Consider the following 11,756-nt stretch of genomic DNA (forward strand, 5'->3'; position numbering starts at 1 on the left):
CCCATCCACATCACAACTACTACAAATTACTCATCCAAAATCCACTGACACGCACAAATACTACTTTACTCCATCCCATGCTTTTCAGAATATTGCTTCTATAACAAGAAATTGCAAACTCAACACGACCTTCATTTAAACGAGAACAGATTAACACACACTCGACCATGGTTTTATTAATAAATTGTGCTAACCCACTGAGTAGTCACACATCAATATCATTTGCCAAGTCACCTGTTCAATCTATCTCGATAACTTCCCTGACATCGCTTTTTCGCAATTACTAAATAGACATGATGCGCAAAATTAAACAAATTTTCCATCGCTTACTATAATCGCAAGGATTAAAGGTACATGGAAGATTCATCACATAGCATTGAGCACGAGTTTAACCCATAAATAACCGAAAAAAGGTTCACGGAGACTGACTACATCCTCCATCAAAAGTGACAAACAGTTAGATAACATCTTTGACTACAAAGTAAGAATCGTCAAAGATTATGAATATTATTTAGCCATTCTGATAATTTCAAAATATTTTTATAAAAAAATTTCTCAAACCAAAGGAACGAGTTTTCAATTGAACGTACGAACGCATGATAAAAACTAAACTATTGCATATTCACATTTACTACCGTTTTTTTCAAAGTCACTTCACACAATGTTCACCATCACAAAACCCAGATCATCTTTACAATTTCTTAAATTCGAAATGCACATCACCTTTAGTTTTATATTTTACTTAATGTATTAAAGGCACTACCATGCAGGACTCTCTCCGCAATTTAGCTTCCCTTCGCCAAGTGTTTTTTTGCCCGCTTATTGAACCGATTGACAAATATATACTCATGATAACCCCACATATTTTTATTCAACCTGTATAAGTACCATTATTATTTTCACTAATGGCATGAAATTTGAACGCCCATCCTCTTACCCGTCTCTCAATGCACTCCTACCCTGTCCATACTCCTTCAAGTTTTTACCACTAAATCATCTGACTTATCTCACATTTTTTCTGGCGATTCAACACAATGGGTATTTATTCTCCGTAATTTTTAAAAAACTTCAGAAATAGACGCCAGACGACTTTTTAGAACCTGAACCCTGTCCAGCCACTAGTTTTTCCACACCTGCTATCACTTCCCAAGTTCCCGTCAATATCTTTTCTTCCAGTTCTAGTACGTCCTACACTGATTCTAACGCTTGAAGATACCCTTGAAGGTACTCACAGCCCTAATACGCTCAACCAACTCGAGTATGATTGAAATAATTTCATTCAACCAGACTCAAAAGTTCACCAAATAACTCAATCCGGTGTTCAGTCTATCTCGAAAATTTCCTATCGTCGTTTTTTTCACAAATGAAAAATAGACTTATTGAACAAAGTCTAACCAATTTTCCATCGCCTACTATGTTCACAAGAATCAAAGGTACATTGAAGACTCACCACAGAGTCTTCAATGTACCACAGAGTCTTCGACAACAGTAATACATTGAAGACAGGGACAACAGGGACAAGAGTGGTACCCATTGCAGTTTTTACAAACCCACCCTCTTTCCCTGGTTTGATCCCCATCGCACTGACAAACAACTAGATAACAATATTGACTACATACTAAGTTTTGTAAAACCTTATGAACATTGTTTAGCCATTCTGATGATTTCCAAATTTTTTCAAAATTTCTCACCTCAAAGGAACGAGATGTCAGTAGAACACACGAACTCATGATACAAACTAAACAATCGCCTAGTCCCATTCAGTACCGTTTTATTCAAAAAGGCTTCACACAATGTTCACCATCACGAAACCCATATCATCTTTACCATTTCTTAAACTCGAAATACCTTGCTTTTTATATTTTACTTTTTGTATTAACGGCGTACCATGTAGGGCTTTCTCCGCAGTTTAGCTTTCGTCCGTCAAATGTTTGTTTTTTGCCCGCCTAATGAATCCATAGACAATTATGTACTCATGATTATCCCACGTAATTTTTCCAACCTGCAGAAAAACCATGATTAGTTTTCATTTATGGTATGAAAATTAAACACCCACCCTCTTTTTTTTGACGATTCAACACAATCCGCATTTTTTCTCCATTTTTTTTGAAACTTTCAGAAGTACATCTCAAATGATTTTTTAGAATCTGAACCCAGTCCAGCCACTAGATTTCCACAACAGTTATCATTTCCCAAGTTCCCGTCATTACGTTTTCTTCCAGTTCTGGTGCGTCCTATACTGATGCTAACCCTTGAAGTTACCCTTGATGATACTCCCATCCCTATTACACACAACCAACTCGAGTATGATTAAAATAATTTCATTCAACACACCCTTAACAATTCACCGATTAACTCATTCCACTGTTCATTCTATCTCGATAAATATCCTAACGTCGCTCTTTCAAAAAATTTTCACCGTTTTTGCTTAGACTTTTCATTATATCAGTAATTCAAATGGTACTAATCCATTGCAGTTTTAAAAAAATATGTTCAACATAACTTAAAATTGAGCAGTGTTTTATTAATATCAATGCAATAAATTTGTAACACAATTCAATACAGCTCAGACATAAGTTACAGATAAAACTATCATTAGTAGGGGTGTGAATTTTCTATTTCTCATCAGTTCGTTCCTCGAATTGCTACTTATCAATAGAGTGTTTAAAATTTTTTATAGTTTGCATGGCAACTTGCACCAAATAGATGGACTTAAATTTTCGCTAAACGCTGATAATAACTCAAACCAGCTTTCAAAGCTGTCAAATTTTCCATATACAGGGTTGGAATAAAGCTCAAAAAACAAACGCATCTTTTCAGCCGCACCAAGCTACTACCGCACGACGAGCATGTGGAGGAAAATTCAGACTAGAACAAGTTGGATAACATATTCTTTCCAAAATCAAAATCGACTTTTCTTTAAGACCACATGCATCTTTAATAAGCCCCAGATTAACACGAAACAAGGATAAGCTATTGTAAACAAGTGGAAACAACAAATTATGTTTGACAAAACACCAAGTTTAAAGAAACAAAAGGCTGTAACCAAAAGCCCCCCTTTTCGATGAGCCAGTCTCAGGTACACTCTCATAACTAGCCTCACCCACCAGTAAGGACATATTGAGCAAGCTATTTAGCCTGCCTGACCAACTAAGCTACATCACGCATAGACACAGCACTCTAATTTTGCTGGAAGTGGCTCTAGTGTGAGCAAATCTTCAAAATAACCAACATTAAACAAAACTTGCTGCAAAACCAATTACCTAATTCAAAATTAAAACTGAAATTAAAACAAAATTTAAACTGAAAATTAAAACTGAAATTAAAACAAAACTTGCTGCAAAACCAATTACCTAATTCAAAATTAAAATTGAAATTAAAACTGAAATTTTAAAACTGAAAAAAACCAAAAAATAATTCATACAACTTTTTTCAAAAACGGCAAAGGGAGATGATCACTCCAACGAAAAGAACCCATTGAAACAGAACAGTGGCCATCTCGATGTTAAACTCTATATACGTGTCTTTTTCAGTTGACACTTCTCTCAGAAACGTGAACATGTTATCTCACTGCTCAGTCGAGAGTGAGCGAGAAGTAAGAGTGCCAGTAGTCTGGCTCTGAATGATGAAACCGACTCTCTACGGTCACATTCTGCACATCACTTCGACCTCTCTGGGATCACGATATTACCTTAACATCATATGTAGTTCGCAGAAACAACCGGCGACTCTTTCAAAACAGAAAACACTCCTGCACGAAATAGAAAACTTTTGACCCCAGATGGGTAGAACTGGTTATTATATTTTAAAACAAATCACTGTAAATTATTCATAACTAACCCAATAAAATTCTTTTCTAAATCTCACTTTAAATCAAAAGTCTGAAACCCTAGTTCCTTAGAGAACTGAGAATATAAATAGAAAACAGTTAGTTTCTTGTCTCTTCTGAACTCGCAATTAACCAGTATGTCGCTAGATGTACTGAGACTAGGAAATATAAGAGGAAGATTAGGATTGCTATTGAACCAAGAAGTTGCAAGAACCTATCCGGTCAAAAATTGATAGCGGGACGAACAGACAGTGTACCCTATCCAAGTTTACTCTATGAGAAGGCCACACTGAGAATATGAGAATATTGATATCGACGTGTTTTTTTTTTCAATGATCTGCATCTTTCGACTAAGTAGTTAAATTTAGTAGTTTTTGTGTTGCAGCCATTGGATAAAATAGTGCTTGTACGGCAGTTGAAAACTTGTTTCATCAAATAAAAATTCAGTTTTTAAACTCGCATAAAATAAATGTGATATTCGTAAAAATTGAGCAGTTTCAAAGACGTTTATTTGTTAAAATTTTCGGCGCAGACCGTTTTTCTGAAAAATCTGGCCGTCGCTAATTTCCTTTAAAAAATCCCGTGTTACGCCTGTAGTACTAATGAAATGTCAAAATATGAGCCAAAATACTTGAGATTGCAATTCAAATCGGGTTTTTAGGGCTTGTATCAGAAGTTTATATCAGCAAAAAAAATCCGATATGGTCCCCGATTTTAACACATTTATGCGTTTTACCTTTTGATATCAGGGAAAAAACTATAGATTTAAAAATTTTGAGCGGATTTCATCCAAAGAATTACCTCTGGTCTTCTTGGCTACATGCAGTTAGGTCCTCATGAAAACTAGAACCACAGTTTCCATATTTGTCGCCTCTTCTGTTTGAGTTCGAACATTCGTCTTGTTCGGCTGAGTCAGTTCGTAAACCCGTGGGATCGTAAATTCTGATACAACAAAAAAAGAAAAGATCGAATAAAAAAACCATCTTGGTAGAACAGTTTTGTATTCGCAAGCCAAGCTTTAGATTCTGTTCCTATTTTACAGTGCCGTAAGTTCGACAAAAACTGTTCATACATGCAAAAGTCTCATTTGAGTCATAATTGAATTGAAAAAGTCAGTGAAAAAGGCTAGGAAGACAGTAAACATGAAATCAACCTAATTTCAACGGAAAATAACGATCTCGGCTTTTGAAGCGGAATTAACGATAGCTCGCTTTCTCTAATATGTTAATGAATGGTTTTCAAACTTTTCCCAGAAATGACAACTTATAGCTAACATAAATGGGTAACGCGAGTTTTTATTTGGTTAACTCAAATCAATCAAATTGAAAACAAAATGTAAAAATTTTCATTGAATCATAAAATTGATGCGCATGTGTGATGTGGTGAGAAAACATGTACAAACGTTTAGCTGTTTTGTTTGTTGGTGTTCTTAGTACTTTTATTGTACAGGTTAATTTATATATTTCAATTTTTTATTGAAACTCAGTTTAACTTCTGCAAATAGCTTTTTTTTAAATTTCAAAGTTGGTCAATGATCTTGTTCCACCATTATAAGTTTGGTTTCATAATTCAACTACAAAGCATGGTCAAAAATATTAAGACGTTAAGACCAAAAATTGTTTCAGTTTCAGTTTGTTAATAATTTTTTGTAATGTTGAGTTTTGAATAGCCTTCAGTGAAGGTCAAAACTTCAACATTGTTACAAAAGATCCGCATGCGCTTTTTCAGAAGTCGATACTAAAAATAAAGTGCAATTATTTGACTTAAAACAGTATAAATCCTAAATTCAACCAGTTCACATAAATCACCTAAAATTTTTTAAACTAATTTTTGGAGAGTTTATTTCAAATCAGTCCGCGGTTTTTTTTATTTTTTCAGAAAAAAATCAGCTTCAGTCAGTAAAAATTCAAATTGGTCAATATAGCTTGGATCTTCTGATAATGGATATTTTTGTCATTAATTTAAATTAAGCATAGCCAACTGAACGTTGAAAAACTTCAACTTTCGAATTTCATAAAAAAGTCCATGCCCCCAAAAAGAATTTTGTTTTTCACGAACAAATTGATTAGTGCTTTTTTGATAAAATTAACCCAATTTGAGAAAACAGGATCGATATGCTAATTAAAAAAGAAATCGATCACGTTTGCTGTGTCCTTTGCTTTTTTGTTGATTGGTAGTGCAGTTTGCCTTCCTTTAACAAAGGAAATGCAGTGAACTTAAAAATAAATCAAAACTCAAACCACGAAAAACCAGAAATAAGCGTGAACAAATTTTAAGATTTTTTGTCTGAAAAAAGTCACAAAGACCTATATAAGAGAACTCAATAAGTTCATCACTCTTGATGAGTTCAAAACGATGCTCTGATGAAACAATTCAGACTTCAAAAAACTTGTTAGATATAACTTTTCTGCTTCAGAAAATTGTAACATTGATCATGGGACGTGAAATGAGACTAAAATCGAAGACTTCTAAGTATCAATTCAAAAATCAAGTGATGTATTTTGTTTTGTTTCGCAGAAATCAATTGCCTTGGATATCGAATCCAAAATTTTTGTATGCCTAATGACGCGTCAACTTATACTGCTGTCTAGCAGCACATAACCTTTCCTGCACCGGAGTTCTACGGATGATAATCGATTATAATGGATTTTCAATGAAAAAATTTTTGGACAATATAATCGATGCCCGTCTTAAAACTTACCTATAATTTTAGTGGATGATAATAGATTTTTTTTCAAATTAAAAAAAGTCCATTTTGGTCAATTTTTGTTCTATTACAATTGATTTTTTTCCTCAGCATAGGCCAATAAAAGCTGATTTTTTTCCCAGAAAAATCCGTAAGAGACGATCATTTTCTGCAGAAATAATTATGAGTATGCTTGCTGCATTTTTTGCAATGCTATGAAAGGTCGAGAATTTTCGAATTAAAACATAAACAAAAATAGAAAAAAATTGAAAAACGAAAATTTTATGTGAAAAGTAAAAGCTTATGAAACATAAAACGTAGCAAGTGCACTAAACAGGAAATGAAATAAGTTTGGAAAAAGTTTGCAAATTTTATCAAAAATCATTGAAAACATCTATTTTAATCTATTATAATGAATTACATTGACATAAAAGATGATCGGATTATAATTAACTTTTGATCAACCATAACGGATTACACTTGACTTTTTTAGAGACTGACAAGAAAAATCCATTACATTCGATTAATATTCATGAAAACCCAGTGCGGGTTGGTAATTATAATTAACCTTAAACCATATTTGTTATGCTTTATTTGAGGTGGAGAGGAAAGTAACCCGTTTTGATCAGGCTTACTGTAGACATTGAGAGTACACAGATCGACAACTTCCCGCGTAGCAGTGTCCCAATGATCCATCTGCAGTACATTTCATGCCTGCTCTGTTATAGTCGTCATTCGGACACTCGGCACTGGTTCCATTGCACTGTTCGGCTACGTCGCAGTCGTTGTTTTCGGCTCGACAGACAAATCCAGCACTACGAACTTGACAGGTTCCAGGGTTGCAGCAGAGATCCATGGCAGAACATGACGCACCTGGATAGCAGTGGTGTATTACAAATACTTGGGGCAGCAAGTTTCTTGAATAAGAGCAGTGATCTTTGTACAAGTAGTCTAAGGACAAAAATTTTTGTTCAAGCTAGCATGAATCATGGTAGTTTTGCCAAAATATGTAGCCAAAGTGGTTTTTCAATAGCTAAGTTATTAAACGCAAAAATTCATCAGTCTTGTCTTTGATTGCATGCTTTTGAATTTGTCAGAAGTTAGTAAACAGTTATTGTTACCCGCTGATCGTTGAATTTGGCATAGCACTGTGGATAATTCCAGCATCGAACTATCTTGGATAGGCCTAGTAACAAAAATTGCCACTTATCCACCGCCTTTAGATTTTCTTGTTTTAAAGCATGTTTGGATGCCAAAAATCTAGAAACGGTTTGTTAGTGATTTCATGTTGATCAATCAAAAATATTCTCACAATAATTTAAATCCTAATATAAACCTAATCCTAATATAATACTCTGTTGGTCCTGAAGTTGGTAATCATTTACGCTATCTGCATAATATTATTTTTTATCGCGAGGTCTATCTCAAGTAAGAAACCATGAATCCTAATATAGTACTCTGTTGGTCCTAAAGTTGATAATCATTAACGCTATCTGCATATTATTATTTTTTATCGCGAGGTCTATCTCAAGTAAGAAATCTTGACTAACTAACATTAAGACCCAGTCTTGACTTGTCTTAGCTTTGCTTCGATCTTGTTATGTTTTTACTTGGAAGCCAGCTTTGTCTGAAACGTATCCTCTGCAAAAAACCGAGCCTTTTTCCTGAAAAGATCATTTTGACATATAAAAGGAAGTTAACGATGACAATGAGCTTAGGTTGACATAAGACTGCAAAGAAGAGAAATAAACAAAATGTTCATGTTTTGAAGTATCCGCCCTCTCAAAAATATTCAATCTGCCCCTGCGAGCAATATTTCAATTTTTGAAAAATTCAGCGCAAATTAGAAACCTAGACAACAAATTCGTTCATTCGTCACAGCTGGGTAACCACTCTAGCTGGAAAAATAAATCAACTCTCAATTGTGCCTTATATTCTAGAAGTTTTGATCAAGTTGTAAACAGTTTGCTTGTGTGAATCAAACCTGTCAGGCGCAGCTGAGACATAGATGACTTATATGAAAAAAAAACGGAGCTCAAATAACTTTGATAACTTTTTGTCAAAATTTGTGACTTTAAATTAATTTTTGAATTTGGCTTGCAAAGCTGAAAAATTTAGTGTTTCAGGATGACTCAGAAAAGCGTTCTAGTTTTAAAAAGATCAAAGTTTATCCTGACTTCTCACGAAATATCTAGAAAACTTTTCTGTACCACATTAATTCTCCATGTCACATCATCTGTTCGATGTTTCTAACAATTTGCATTTTTTTCATTTTGCTTTTTTGCCAAAATTAATTTACGAAATAATTGGACTCTAGACAAAAAGTAAAGTATTTGCAATTTGGTAACTATTATTGTCAATTTTTTTTAAAACTGTTAAACGAGCATCTGTTTTTGCATAAGTCTCAAAGATTTGTGAAATATTCGGGGTTTGCATCATCGCTGTAAGCCGCAGAGATGAATTTCTTACCAATAAATCAGCAGCATGCAAACATTATTCCAAAGAAAATTTTGTTTTCAAATACGTTGATAATAAAATTCTCGTGAAATTTTTTTTTGAAGTTTGTAAATTTTTTTTTAAATTTGTAGAATTTCAACTGTATTACTTCGTGTTTCGCATCTACGTATGGCGTATTTCACATTCATTAGACCCAAAAAAGTCCGAAAACTGATTATTGAGGCTCTTTACTTTTTTTTACCTGCAATCAAATTGTGCAAAATCTGTGCGCCCAGTTTTATGTTATTAGAATATATACAAGTTCGCATATTTTTTCACAACAAAATTTCTCATCAATTCGTTTCATAGGAAACGAGAAAAACATCAAAACATTATCGTTAAGGTTAAAACATTATCGTTAAATCGTTTTAAAAAAAAGACCTTACCGAAAAAATATCCTTTATATATAAGGAAAGTTCCACGAATTATTTCGCTAGCATTGATACTTTTTCTCAACTTTTGCTTCAAACGTTCTTGATGAAATATGTTTGAAAAAAAAACTTATTTTTGCATGAATAATAGTTTTCAAGTTCTGCTTCAAAAAGGTTTGATTATCAGAAAAAAATTACCAAAACGTTAATCACAACTTCTTTTTTCGGTAGTTTTTATCTCAAATTGGAATTTAATATCTTAAGATTTAAAATGAGATTATTCAAAACTTTCAATCTTGACCAGATATTCTTGAAAAAAGGCTTCTTGAGCCTCAATAGCAGGCAATTATTTAGATAGCTTTTAGTTGATAGACTTTTTTCTTACCGACAGTTTTTAGTTAGATCTTCAGATTGCTCAAACATTTGAATTGGTTATAAAAGGACTAGTTAGATCTAACATTAATTTTTGAGAGCAGTGCAAATCAAATTTTTTTCATTTATGGAAACAATGCGTATCATAGAAATCAGTGGAAGAAAAAAGTGTTTATAGCAAAAGAATGACTAGCAATTTTTTCAAAACAAATAAGATAGTATGAGAAGCATTTTTCCATAGTTTGCCAGATTTTTGTCGCGCGTTTTAATTAATATTCTGCCCTGAATCACAAACAAAAAGTAACTTAGAGTGAGAAAACCAGTAGGTTGAACGACACCATTATTGCAAATTAAACTACTAAGTACGCTATGACAGAAAGAAACTATTGATTCTTACACTGTTTTGAAAGAAAAAAACAATTTCTGTGTATGGCAATGAGACCTCTATTTAAAAAAGTCAGTTGTTGAAGTTTTGGCCTATTTTTGAACAGATCTTGTTTGTTATGTTATTATCTAAAATCAAAAGCTCATCATGCTGACATCACAGAAAAACTTTATTATCATTTTTGATTCTTCTTTGAAAAACAGCTATGTTGGTTTGTTCATTAAAATGGTTTAGTGACCCAAATGAAAATTTCTTTTTTTCCCTGAATTTTATAGTTTTTTTAAAGCAAACAAAAACAATCATATAGTTTTCATAAAAAAAATTTGAATAAGAAGCAAGTTTGCAGTGCAAAAAAAACTTTTGCAAGTCAAAATATCTATCATTCAGGAAAAAACAGAGAAATACAGGCATTTAGAGTATTCAACAAAAAACAAATATGCTCGATTTTGCAATAGTTTTTGTTCGTATGGAGGAAAATTGTGGTCTTATAAATTGCATAAACAGAAAGTGCATAAAAACATTTAGCATAGATTGTTTTAAAGGAATTATATGTAAAGCACTACTTTCGTATAGATGTCCACCCTGATTTTCTCAGTGCATTCGGTTTATTGATTCATTAAGGTAAAAGATCTGAACTTGAACTTAGCTTTAAAATGATCATCCTTTACACCTGAACTGAAGTTTCGAGTTAAAACTTCTCAAGAAAATTTCAAAAGATTTTCTGATTCAAATCAAAATTGAGGTCACCTATTTTTTTGGAAAGTTTTATAGTTCTGTTTTCTTAATTTAGCCAAACTAACTCACAAAAACCATCTTTCTTCTCATGATTATCTTGTTCTGAATTCATCCTGAATTAGGTTGTTTCTACAATTTTGCTTAGTTTGATCATTAATTTTAAACATCGACCTTCACTTCACTACCTGGCACAAGGGTACAGTTGTTAGGGTGACAACAGGGGTCATTGCAGGGCCTCCTTCCACCACAATCACACTCCTCCCCTTCCTCCTTGTTGACAATGTAGTCCCCACAGAAGGGGGCGTCTATCTGTTGCACAGGCTCATTGTGCAAACACATCGAGTTTCCTATAACCAAAATTTCAAACCATAAGCAAATAAACCTACCTCACAAAATAATAAAAAAAATCAAAAAATTTAAACTTATACAAAATTGTTATACTGGTTTGTCAAACGCGTTTCTAATTTTTCTTCTTAATCAAATTAAGATCGCTTCTACCACCCAGACAACAAACTCAGAACCTACTTTGATACAGGACTAATTATTGCAGTAAAACATTAATTTGAAACCATTTTAAAATTATTATTTATAATCAATTATTTTATCGATAAAACAATCTCTACAAAATATTTCTAACTAATCACTCAAGATTCATAACTAAAACTTACAATTATTTGCAAAGCCGAAACTATTCAATGGTTCATCGACAGGAGAAAATGAATATAACTTAGAAGACAGTATTTTTCCTTCAGAACGGTGTCAGATATCTAACTAGCAAATACCAGTATACACTAGATCTATTGAGACTAGATAATCTAAGAGTCAGATTAAGATCGGTATTAAGTTAAAAAGCTGCACGAGTCTATCCGGCCGAAAATAGGG

At 33.2% G+C, this 11,756-nt stretch overlaps 1 protein-coding gene across 1 annotated transcript; it reads right to left on the reverse strand.

Moving 5' to 3' along the window:
* Nucleotides 1-1,450: 1,450 nt before the first annotated feature.
* On the reverse strand, nucleotides 1,451-11,221 carry LOC134856145 (zinc metalloproteinase-disintegrin-like bothrojarin-1; the record flags this gene model as incomplete). The annotated part of the gene is made up of 4 exons (XM_063872509.1): nucleotides 1,451-1,583; nucleotides 4,631-4,771; nucleotides 7,151-7,388; nucleotides 11,060-11,221. Coding segments are annotated over 4 exons (674 nt in total), but the record flags the coding sequence as incomplete, so codon positions are not given.
* Nucleotides 11,222-11,756: the final 535 nt, after the last annotated feature.

Source organism: Symsagittifera roscoffensis, unplaced genomic scaffold (genome assembly GCF_963678635.1).
Source record: "Symsagittifera roscoffensis unplaced genomic scaffold, txSymRosc1.1 SCAFFOLD_1107, whole genome shotgun sequence".
NCBI lineage: Eukaryota > Metazoa > Xenacoelomorpha > Acoela > Convolutidae > Symsagittifera > Symsagittifera roscoffensis.